This window comes from Sander vitreus, chromosome 21 (assembly GCF_031162955.1).
Source record: "Sander vitreus isolate 19-12246 chromosome 21, sanVit1, whole genome shotgun sequence".
Lineage (NCBI taxonomy): Eukaryota > Metazoa > Chordata > Actinopteri > Perciformes > Percidae > Sander > Sander vitreus.
This window is the reverse complement of record NC_135875.1, coordinates 4,198,223-4,209,840: the sequence shown is the minus strand read 5'-3', so window position 1 is coordinate 4,209,840 and position 11,618 is coordinate 4,198,223. Positions and strand designations below refer to the sequence as shown.

The 11,618-nt window shown below is 41.7% G+C and overlaps 1 protein-coding gene across 3 annotated transcripts in view; it reads right to left on the bottom strand.

The window, feature by feature from the left end:
• Positions 1–1,266: 1,266 nt before the first annotated feature.
• LOC144536755 (PH and SEC7 domain-containing protein 1-like) overlaps positions 1,267–11,618 on the bottom strand; it is a 79,908-nt gene continuing 69,556 nt past the window's right edge. For all 3 annotated transcript variants that reach the window (XM_078280019.1, XM_078280021.1, XM_078280022.1), the window contains 3 exons: positions 9,401–9,545; positions 8,599–8,742; positions 1,267–7,985 (listed from right to left, as the gene is read on the bottom strand). In XM_078280019.1, the coding sequence (XP_078136145.1) occupies positions 7,713–7,985; positions 8,599–8,742; positions 9,401–9,545 (562 nt within the window). In that variant the 3' untranslated portion in view covers positions 1,267–7,712. The remainder of the gene's footprint in view (positions 7,986–8,598; positions 8,743–9,400; positions 9,546–11,618) is intronic.

Here is an 11,618-nt window from a genome sequence, read left to right as displayed (position 1 = left end):
CAAAAGGCGACAGATGTCGGAGAAGCGCCAAAAACGTCAGAAAAAAACTCAAAAGGCGACAACATTTTTCCAAAAACACCTTGAAAAAAGGCGACAAAAACCTAGAAAACATTGTCGAAACAAAATCGAAAAAGGTGACAAAAACTCAAAAAAAATGTGACAAAAACATTGAAAACATGACAAAAACTTTAAAAATGAACAACAACTTCGAAAACAGCCCAGTTTGGATTATTGGGGGAGGAGGCCCCCCCCTCCTCCCCCAATAATCCAAACGCACTTTGGAGCTACATTTAACGTATGAAAGGTGCTATACATATATAGTATAATAGTTATTAGGCTATAGGTAAATGTCTTGCAGTCAGAATTTGACTTGAGTAAAAGTATGTTGATATTATTATTTATATTATTTATTAATTATTATTATTATCAAGCTGAACTTAAAGTGTCTAAAATAAAATATTCATTATGCAGCAGAATGGCCTCTGTCAGTGATGTAATATTGTATCCTATATTATATTATTGGATCACAGTCATTGTCTTGCATTGTACAACCCTCAAACTAAAAATAAATACATTTATTTATTTACTTTTCCCCCCAAATGCTTTAGAAAGACCGGAAGATGTCTGTCAAATAGCGGTGTCCTGCAATCCCATGTGGGACGGGCCAAATGTTTGGCATGTCACAGAAAAAAAATGGATGAATGAATAACTGTATGCAGCATTTTAATGTTGTAGCTGGTCGAGCTGGAGCCAAATTTAAATTGACTGTATAACACAACACTGTATTTTATATGCTGTAGAAGTATTTAAGTACCCTCAGAAATATACTTAAGTAAGGTTAACAAATAAATGTACTTTGTTACATTCCATCAGTGTTGTAGTTTAGTCACCAACTGTCAAGTCTCGAGTGCCCAGCGTTTGAGTCCAAGTTCAAGTCTGAGTCACCAAAGAAAAGCCTGAGTCGAGTCACCATTACCTGAGTTTGAGTCCGAGTCAAGTCACGAGTCCAAGAAGTAGTGACTCGAGTCTGACTTGGACTCAAATCAGAGTCCATGACTTGAGTACTCGATCACACATAAAATTAGTACGAAACTTCATCCAACTTCCGAGTTTTATTTCATGAATGCTCGAGTCTGATTTCAAGAGTCTAAGTCTAAGTCTTCAGAGCTCGAGTCACAAGTCCAGCGAATAGCGACTCGAGTCGGACTCCGAGTCTAGGACTCAAGTACTCCATCACTGCATTCCACACAATAATGTTGGGACACATTTAACCTTTCAAAACACTTTTATTTTCACCCTCTATGCCTCCCAAAATGAGAAGCTCACAAACAACATTTCCTCTGTGAGTTTTAACAAGGCAGTGACACATGAAGCTCACTGTATGTGTAGCATTATTAAATGAACATTGCCTAAAAACACTGAGATGGATCCGATCAGACCTCTACATGTAAAAAGATTTGTATGAGCTGGCTTGATTTCTCTCTAAAACACAACAGCATACAACAGCGTTAAATATAGCCATTTCCTTCATTCCCATTGAGAGAAAAAGAAACAAAATGACCATGAGCTCAAGGACAGGAAACAAAAACGTTGACCTACCTTAAATATGAACCCTTCATTGTAATACTCTAACCATAATATAAATGAAAACAGGCCATAATATCTCATGCTTTATTTACATGTCACATTCAGAAATAAGGCGTTCATGGGCAGAAATAAAAACAGTATTTTAGTGTTTTTTGAGAGCACAGTTTGCCTCAAACTACCGCAGCCATGCACTGCTGCTTTAACGGAGGTATTATATCTACCGCTGCGAACGCAAGTACCAAACAGGGTGACTTTCACTTGAGCATCACAGAGCCATCACCAGGGGAACCAGACATTTCCATGCTAACCAGTGCCATGGAGATCCTGCAGCTGCTCTCTGATGTACGTGAGCGGTGACAACACATGGAGAGAGGAGGCGGGGAGGTGACGACAGGAGGACCTTGGAGAGCTTGTCAAGGTGGAGGCTCTGAAGAGCTGCCTTCCTTTCATTCTACACCCATCCATATCATATGAAGAGTAGAGCTGCAAAGATTAATCGATTAGATGCCAACTATTAAATTAATCGACAACTGTTTTGATAATCGATTAATCGGTTTGACACGTTTTTTTTTTTTTATGAAAAAAAAGTCAAAATTCTCTGATTCCAGCTTTTTAAAGGCATAGTAAGCAATGCTAATCCAATACACTTTTTTTAAAAATCAAATTCAGTGAATATCTCCTCACGGTCACCTAGCTCTTTGTTTTCTGTGCCCGCTGGAAAAAATCCAGTGTTAATACACAGCTCTGGCTGTGTAAAACATGTTCAAAAATAGTACAAAAAATACATCTTCTGTCTGACAAACACTCCAAAAATCCAATTGCTAAAAATACATTTAAAGTGCTCATATTATGCTTTTTGGCTTTTCCCCTTTGCTTTATTGTGTTATATATCTTTTTTGTGCATGTAATCGGTTTACAAAGTAAAAAAGCCCGAAGTCCACCCCAAAGGGACTTACCATCTCCAACAGAAAACACTGTTCACAAACTGCTCCAAACAGCTCTATTGTAGTCCAGCCTTTACTTCAGAGACAAACGTGGTCTATGTAACACACGTTATAATGCTCGCCTAGCTGCTAGCATGGCACACCCTCATACTCTGCTTCTGACTGGCTAGTAGTCCTTACCTAGGTACTGTCAGGGCACGCCCTCATACTCTGCTTCTGACTGGCTAGTAGTCCTTACCTAGGTACTGTCATGGCACGCCCTCATACTCTGCTTCTGACTGGCTAGTAGTCCTTACCTAGGTACTGTCAGGGCACGCCCTCATACTCTGCTCCTGACTGGCTAGTAGTCCTTACCTAGCTACTGAGCATGTGCGACTCCCAACAAAGATGGAACAGAAGTGAGAGGTCTCACTCTGTAGCTAAAACAGAGAGCTCAACACACAGGGTGAAAAGAGGAGCTGCAGCAATGTGCAGTACGACAAAAATATGCTGTTTTTTGAAAAGTAAACCATGTAAACCTATTCTGATATAACCTCTAAATACAATTATGAACCCGATAACATAATATGAGCACTTTAAGATTCCAGGATAACAATCTGTGAAAAGTGCCTTCAAATGAATGAAATATTGGTGTTTATCTGATGTAAGTGAATGAATCAAACCTCATCATCCTTCTACTCAGTACACCATGAATGGCACGCAACATGAGTCTGGCTGCTCTTTGACAGTTTGGCCACATTATAAACAGCAGAGTCAAACACTATTAATACACACAGAGCTGTAATGTCAAGTTACATAACTGGTGAAAGGTACATGATGTCAGCTATGGCAACAATATCCACACAAAGCTTTTTTTAAAACCACCGACGGAAAAGTGACTGAGGTGAAGGAAAGACAAGAGAAGCAGAGAATGAAATGAGCTATAGATGAAAATAAACCGCAGAAAGGCTGCCTGCAACTATCTCAGGGCCGCGTCAGCACTGGAGAAAGGACTGGCTGCACCCAATATCATTCTGCTACGGGGGGGAAAAAAACGCTTTGGCACGTTTGTATTTCTTTAAAACAATCACAACCGTCTAAAGGCTGTTTTATGCTTCTGCGTCAACTCCACGCCGTAGCTACGCCGTCGCTCCTACGGCCTCGTGACCCTTTTGGAGTTCTGCGTCGGGGTTGCTTTGCATCGCGGTGCATTTCACCGCCATAACGCTGGGGGGTGATAAGTCTGAGGTTATTTGCGAGGTGTCTGCCATTCAGTTTATGTTATGTTAGCAAGCAAACTTTAGCACAACTGCCCACAAAGTACTACTTGCTGGCGAAGTGCTAATTTCAAGACGTTACTGACATATAGACACTTTACAAACGGATAATGTCAGTGAACTAGCATGTTGCTACTCCCCAGAGTAGGCTGCTTGAAACACCGACTATCAACACACAGGACGAGTTGACCTATCACAGTCACAGTCCACCAGTCCTTGAGGTCTGGGTCGCCTCGACGCAAAGTTACACATTTTTGGAGGGGGGTTTGCGGCGACACAGAGGGGTCTGCGGGGGTACACCGTCGATTCGACGCAGAAGCATAAATCAGCCTTTAGGTGGCGCTAAGCCCCGGATGCAGCAACGGTGCCCTTGCAGAATAGATAGCAGAGATAGCGGAAGGGGAGGGAAATGAGTCAAAATAGGTGGCCAATGGCAGGCTTTTACAAAAACTCTACGCGGTGAGTCAGACCAGTAGGGGCAGGGGAAACAATCGATACAGCATAGTATCGCGATTTTCCGTGGGAATACTGTATCGATACACAGACGCCAAGTATAGATCTTGTATTATTTAAACTGCACATGACAATTTAACGTTTTGGTACTAGAATGATAAAATCAATTGCCTTTTCAGTCCACTACATGGTGCAGTTGAGGTTCTGTTTCTGGTGAGGTCAGCAGGAGAAATGTATCTTTTTAGATGAAACAGACGTTGACAAAGTTTTGGAGACATAATTTGAAGTTGGAACAAAGGTAAACTGCAATAAATTGCAGAATATCACAATATGTTTAAAATCGCAATAATATTGTTTTGTGACATAAGTATTGTGATGTTATCGTATCGTGGGGCCCACAGACTAGGCTGCAACTTATGATTATTTTTAATTATCGATTAATCGCTTGGTCGACAAAAGTACATAAAGTAAATATAAATGTCTTTGAATTGCTTCTTGTGTCCAAAACTTAAAGATACTCAGTTCTACTGTCACATAGGACAAAGAGAAAATAATAATTAAGAAGCTGGAACTGGAACTGGAATGTTTAGCATTTTTGCTTGAAAAATGACACAAACAAAAATAGTTGCTGATTAACTTTATGTCGATCGGCCTATCGACTAATCGGTTCAGCTCTGAAACTTCAGGCAAACGTGATTTAGAGGCAAATACTTAGCTGTGCTTAAGCGTGAATGTTAAATCATGTGTCTTAAAAACAAATTTACATTTAGAGTAAACAAGATGGGAACTGAAGCTGGATCGAAGAAGTGTCAGACGACATGAAGACCGGCTGGAAAGGTCCTCGAACAGCACAGTCGTAGCATGCACACGCTGACATCCACATACAGAGAGACTGACAACACACACACACACACACACACACACACACACCACATCCACAGTTAATACAAACAGGTGCTGTGTCATTTAGCCCTGCGATACCCACTGCCACCTTCAGGTGAGGTGCCATGCATATTCACTGCAGGTGCAGCAGGTGTGATTATGGCTGAAAAAACATGAATGTCGACAGCGCTCCCTGCTGGTTGGTTGGTGTCATTTTAAAGCCTGAGTAGAAAATGTCTATAATGCTGTGAGTAGGGATGTAACGATGCATCGCGACTCGGTTAAATATCAATATAAATGTGTAAGGATTGGGAAGAACCAGTTGGGATAAAAAAAATGAATCGCAATGCAATTTTTAAACGTCCCAGGGCGTAAACTACTTTTGAGTTTTACTTGTTTGACTTCAGACGTCAGGTCTTCGTGTTTTTCCTTCTATGTATTTAGTTATTTTGATTAACATCTAATTGTTAATTTTGTATTTACTGTTTTTATTTAAGATAAAATTTCAGTTTGCACTTTTGACAAGAGGACACATCTGTTGTTTGGCACAGTTTATAGAAATGACGGAATATTCTTCAGTCATTTGTCTGCAGCTCATTCTGTAAAAACAAAAATCGCGAGAAAATCGTATCGTGAACTTAAAATTGTGAATCATTTCGAATCGTGTGTTGAGTGTATCGTTACATCTCTAGCTATGAGGCCTTTATGGCTACCAAAAGATTATATGTTTCAGTATTTCAACCAGGCGGCCCACACCCTCCTACATGAGGAGTTCCTTTCTTTTAATTTTTACATTCTTCACCTTTTTCATGCATCTTTGACAACAACCCTGATTCCTTTAAAATCATGCTTTTAGGTCACACCCAACCATGCGCCGTCTTTGGATTACTTCCCATGGCAGCTGAAATCCTCTCATGAATTAGCGTCTTTTCACCGTTACATGTGTAATCCCGTCACAAACACTCATTGATAACTTACTAATCTTTGATAGGTACATAGGCGTCACTATAATACTCATATTGTGCTGAATTATTACCACCATGTTAGAAAAAAAAACCCATGATTATCGTGTAGAGCGTTTGGGACTTACAAGAAGAAACTTTTGAGTGCACCTAATGCATCTTCACAATACTGTGTTTGAATATATTGTAAATATATACGTCATATATCCTACAATATAAGCTGACAGTGCGTTATATATACACACACAACACATCCTGGGTGTTTACAAATGAGTATGGATAACATAGTTTCCTTTTACATTTTCAATATCATAGTTCATCATACACATGACGTACACAGGAGGAATAGGTTCAACATCAACAAACGACTGTAAAATACTGTAAAAATATTGAAAAAACAAGAACATTCAGGATCTGCCTGGTGAGTGTTAAAATAGGGTTTATAAATGAGAGACTAGAAGTACAGACAGAGATTACACGTGTTGAATATGGCACCGGCATGAGGGAAGAAAAAAAGGACTTAAATCACCCCGGAGAACTTCTTTTTGCTGCTCTCAGTTTTGCCCTCAAAGTAGTAAAAGGCCTAAAAGAAGCAGTGCTGGATGCAGGCATGCGGATCACTGGAGAAAAACAACATTCGGCCAAGAAATAGAAAGACAACAGAAGCACACCACGGGACAGAAGCCAAAGCAACCGGGGGAAGAGATCTCCTGTCTCTTGTTCAAGTACAGCAAGAAAAAGGACCTCTCCAGATGAGATGCAGTCGCTGCATATCAGGAGAACTGTGAAGATCGACTGACGTTGTCACCTCATCACCGCCATCAGTGACTAGAGAAAAAGACGAGCTGCACCCGTCTCATCACGTCGTGTACTGCAGCCGCACACTCAACACGCACAGTCTGTAGATTCAACTTGATACCACCTTCACTGAAACAGGAGCTAAAAAGCTGTAATGTCCTACTCCTGTGTGGAATGTGAACACACTGGGTTGAAAAAATCAAGGAGCTAGAATGTAAAATGGCTCCAAAAAAACCTTGGTCATGTGTTACAAGTCCAGTGACTGTACGGCGCTTTCAAATTACAGTGGCGTCAAAATCATCAGTGGTCTAAAATGTGATGTTTTTTTTTTTTTTAAATGTTTGGTCCCAAAACTGAGTTAAAAGGTCAAGAAAAAAGGTGGGAGAACGTGGCCGGAGAGGTGCCTTGAAAGAACAAAAGGGAAGAAAAGGAAAAGATGCTGGATGTATGTCTCTGTTCGATCTATAAGCACTTCTCTTTATCTCTCGCTGCACAGTTCAGTGTGCTGCAGCACCCAGCCAATGTTCTCAAAGCCACCTCGTCTCTGCAGATCTGTGACCTCCCAGCCGGTCCTCCCACCAACATTCCCGCTGGTGTTTCTCAGCCACTCTGCCAGTCACAGGATCTGCACCTCCTCTGTTCAATGAGAAGATTGGGGTGCCGGGTGGGGCCCTCATGGTTTGGGGGAGGGCGTGGGGTAGACCCTCACACCAGCTCCCCCTTCAAGCAGAGCTCCAAACCCTCCTGGATCTCAAATAAATACCTTTGCAGGGAGACAGCCTGCCGCTGGCAGTGCAACACTGTGCCGCTCCCGGCGCCCCCGCCCCGTCTCACTTCTTGACGGCCTGCCGGTAGCTGTGTCTTTGGCCTTCCTGTCGAGGCTTGCTGCTGCAGCCGCTGGCTTTGCTGCTGTTGCCGCCGTCCCTGGCGCTGCTGGCCTGGCTGATCTGGCTGGCCTGGCTGCTGTCCTGCAGCGTGGGGCTGGAGTGAGCCCTCTGCAGCCTGTTGTCCTCCAGGAGCTTGGACTCGAACACAGACAGGTCCTCCTCACCGCTCCGGACTTTAGCTCGCAGCAGCATGACGTAAGTCGCGTACCGTGTTTTCTGTAAAGATGCAGAGAGAGACAGCGGACAGCTGAGAACAAGGGCGGAGCAAGGCCCAAATCTTTTACGGCTTTAAAATAACTTTAACTTTTTGTAATTTTTCCTCAGTTTCTCTGACTGGACAAAGCAAACGTTCCGTTACTGTGGAAATATCGCCAATTCATTCTGTAAACTCTACTGAAAATAGGTTTCAAGATTAGTAATGCTGTTTATGCCAAATTCCAACCCTACCTACGTTATGTAACTTAAACAATAGAAACATCAGATAATGTTTGCCTCTTTTTAGGTGGCAGCAGTGAAAATGAGTCAACCTCAACATTTCTTCTGTTCTGGTTTCAAAATGATGAAGACAGTTGAAGAACAATAGATACAAAATAGGATGTCTGATTCTTTTCCACAGAAACTATCACGTTATAGGCATTTTATTATCAAATGGCTTGAAAAATAGTGCAAATAGCTGCCGTAAATGGAGCAGCTAAGCCCCGGTTTGGGCTTAGCCCTGAATGTTACAATGTCTGGCTCTGCTCGTGGTTGAGAGAGCTGCAGTACTGTAATAATGATTTAATGCTTCAGTGCCTTTCCCATTTATATTATTTCTCTGAGTCCAGCTCACCTCAAAGTCCAGATACTCGTCTCGCTGCCGGTGCTCTTCCAGCTCGCGTCCTTTGACCTTGCGGTCAGGAGTGTAGGAGCGCAGCTCAGACAGTTCATGGGAGAGGGCTCTGAATCGAGATTCGTGGGATCTGATCTGCTCCTCCTGTAAGCACGAGGTCGACACCGACATCAGGGAGGCGAAGGAAAGAAAAAACACCCGCCTACTACTGCAGCACTGACTCCCACTTCCCAACACATACAACGGCTACTTTCCCTCAGTTTCCCAGCAGATTGTCTGCTTTAGTGTCAAGTCTTCCTGCTGCTTTTTTACGCCACATTTTTTGTCCCTTTTGCATCTGTTTATTTTGAATCGCACACACAGATGATTTGATTTAAAGGACAGCTTCACACATTTGCAAGTCTGTCCTAAAACTGGTGCCCAAATGTCAAATGAACTGTTAATTTTGCTTTCTGCATCTGAGATGAAAAGAAAGTACTGCTTACTTCACTATATTTATCTGACAGCTTACTGTAAGTTACTTCACAAATTAAGATTTAAGAAACAAACTATTTTCACTATTTTTACAAACCAAACAATCAATCAATTAATGGAGAATATCTAATATCACGTATAATAGTATAACAGTCACAGGGAACATTCCTATACTTTAATACTTTAACTTCATTTTCCGGATTATAATTACATACTTTTACTGAAACATTTTCAATGCAGGGCTTTTTATTTGAACTCTTTGGTATTTTACTTAAGAATATCAGAATACTTCCTCCATCACTGGAAATAGCTGTTCACATTGAGATACCTCAGACAGCTTGGACATCGTCCCCGGCAGCAGCGGCCGGCTGAACTTCTTCTGGGAGCCGATGGCTGCTGGGAAAGGAGGAGCTGAGAACATGGCGGCCACCGCGTTGATCCGTGTGATCCAAGACTGCATCTGTTCTGCGTTCCTACGATGGATAACACCCACAAAAAAAAACTACCAACAGATCTAAAACAGTAGGTACAAACACACACTTATCAGCTCCTCTCCATGCTCACACCAGCACACGGCCAGCTCACAACATCAGAGGGAATAATTATCAGAGAATGCAGCCTTGCTGTTGACAAAGAAATTATTTTGGAGCCAATTAATGCATGAGAGAAAAGGGCTTGTTTCACACTAACAGACCCATTAGGGGCCCATGAGAAATATCAGATTGAATCAGACAGCCTTGCTTAAATCCCCAGGGAGAGACAGAGAAAAAAAGAGACAAAGAGGAAGAGAGACAGAAAGAGCAGAGAGAGACACAGAGAGGGGTACAGTATCTGGGACAAATGCAAGCTGCAACTGGAGCACAGAGCCTGTCCTCCTGGGGGCTGAAGCATGTGGCCACTCATGTGCCACTTCCTGGATCCTGATAACACACACATACACACCTACACCTTTAACATCCAGTTCAACATGTGTATGTTTCATTGATCCGTGTGCATGTGTTCTGCACACCATATGCACATGTGCACAGCTGGCGCAGCATGTTGTTAGCTGAGGTTGGGTGCTCAGCTGTGATTAGCCAGCTGCAGCTACACTACATGGCCAAACGCTTTGACAGCACGGCATCACACCAATACAGTGTGTGGTTGTTGAACAAAGACATGGCTATTCGTCTGCTGCTTAATGTTCTAGTTTTAGTCTGTCCAGCAGATGTTTGAACCTGCTGTGGAGATATTCTCACATTCAGACACAAAAGCATTAATGAGGTCCAACACTGATGTTGGGCGATCAGGTCTCTCTCACAGGGACGTGCACAGACATTTGGAGGGGCTATTGCTCTAATCTGGGAAAAAGGCAACAAAAAAAAACTGAACACTGACACTTGTGCTGCCAGTTGACCTTTAGACTGTGGCTGCTCTCAATGATTCTGGTTGAGATAACTAATGTTATGATTTGGCACCATAAATAATATTTATGTTTATATATAGTATAAAGAACAACTACAACATGACTACAGCTAGTACAAGTATTTTACTTGATCCCCAGGTTCTCAAATGCTCTGAACTGGCGCTTTTGAAATACATAAAATAATAACAAATTCACAATGCTATACAGGGCACAGACACAATTTGCTGTGTATTTATTATTAAATGGAACATTTGTTTTTAATGAGTTATTAGCCTACTCCAACTTAATGAAAATGCCCCTGATAAAACAGGCCTACATCACATCAAATCAATAATGTAGGATGGTTGCTTGACATTATCAAATGCTTCTCTCACAGCTGGCCTGCTGGCAGTTTTAATCCAGCTCTGCAAAATTGCAGCTCTTTAGTCATCTTTGTTGTGAAGGCATACTTAAGCACACAAAACTAACATTAGGCTATACATTTTTTTGAAATGCAAAGTTTATTACGTTAACCAATTGGGACATTAATTTATCATCTCATAACAAAATAAGGTGACTTTCACTAACGTCACATCTGATTGTTGGTTGAAAAGTCATGTAACATATTGACTGTAAACAACGTATAAGCTAGCATGATTCAAGAGCCCAAACCATCCCATCCCTGAAGCTCTCTCTTCTCTACAGAACGCACACTAATGTAACGGATGTAACGTAGCTACGTCATTAGCTTTGGTTGATAACGTAGCATTTTATGTTAATATAAGGCAATGCTGCGCAACGTGATGCAACGTTACAAGTTGAAGCTCAAGTGGATTTTTTTTGGTTACTATTCACAGGGCATTTGTCATAATCTCCATAACTTTAAAAAGGTGAAAAAAGAGGCTTTTCCTCTTTCATATGCGGTGCTCCATGTGTGAGAATATAAACAAAGTCACGTGACTGGGGTCAGAGGGCATCGCTGAGGGCAAGATTGGGTGAAATTTATTTTGATTTAACTTTATTAATGATGGGCGTATTATCGTATTGACGCAACCACAAGAGCAAAAAAAAAAAAGTTTATTTAGGCTCTTTCACCATAGGAGCAGCTAAGCCAATCAGGGCAAAAGGGCTGTTGCCCGGGCAACAAAAGCCCATACCTGTG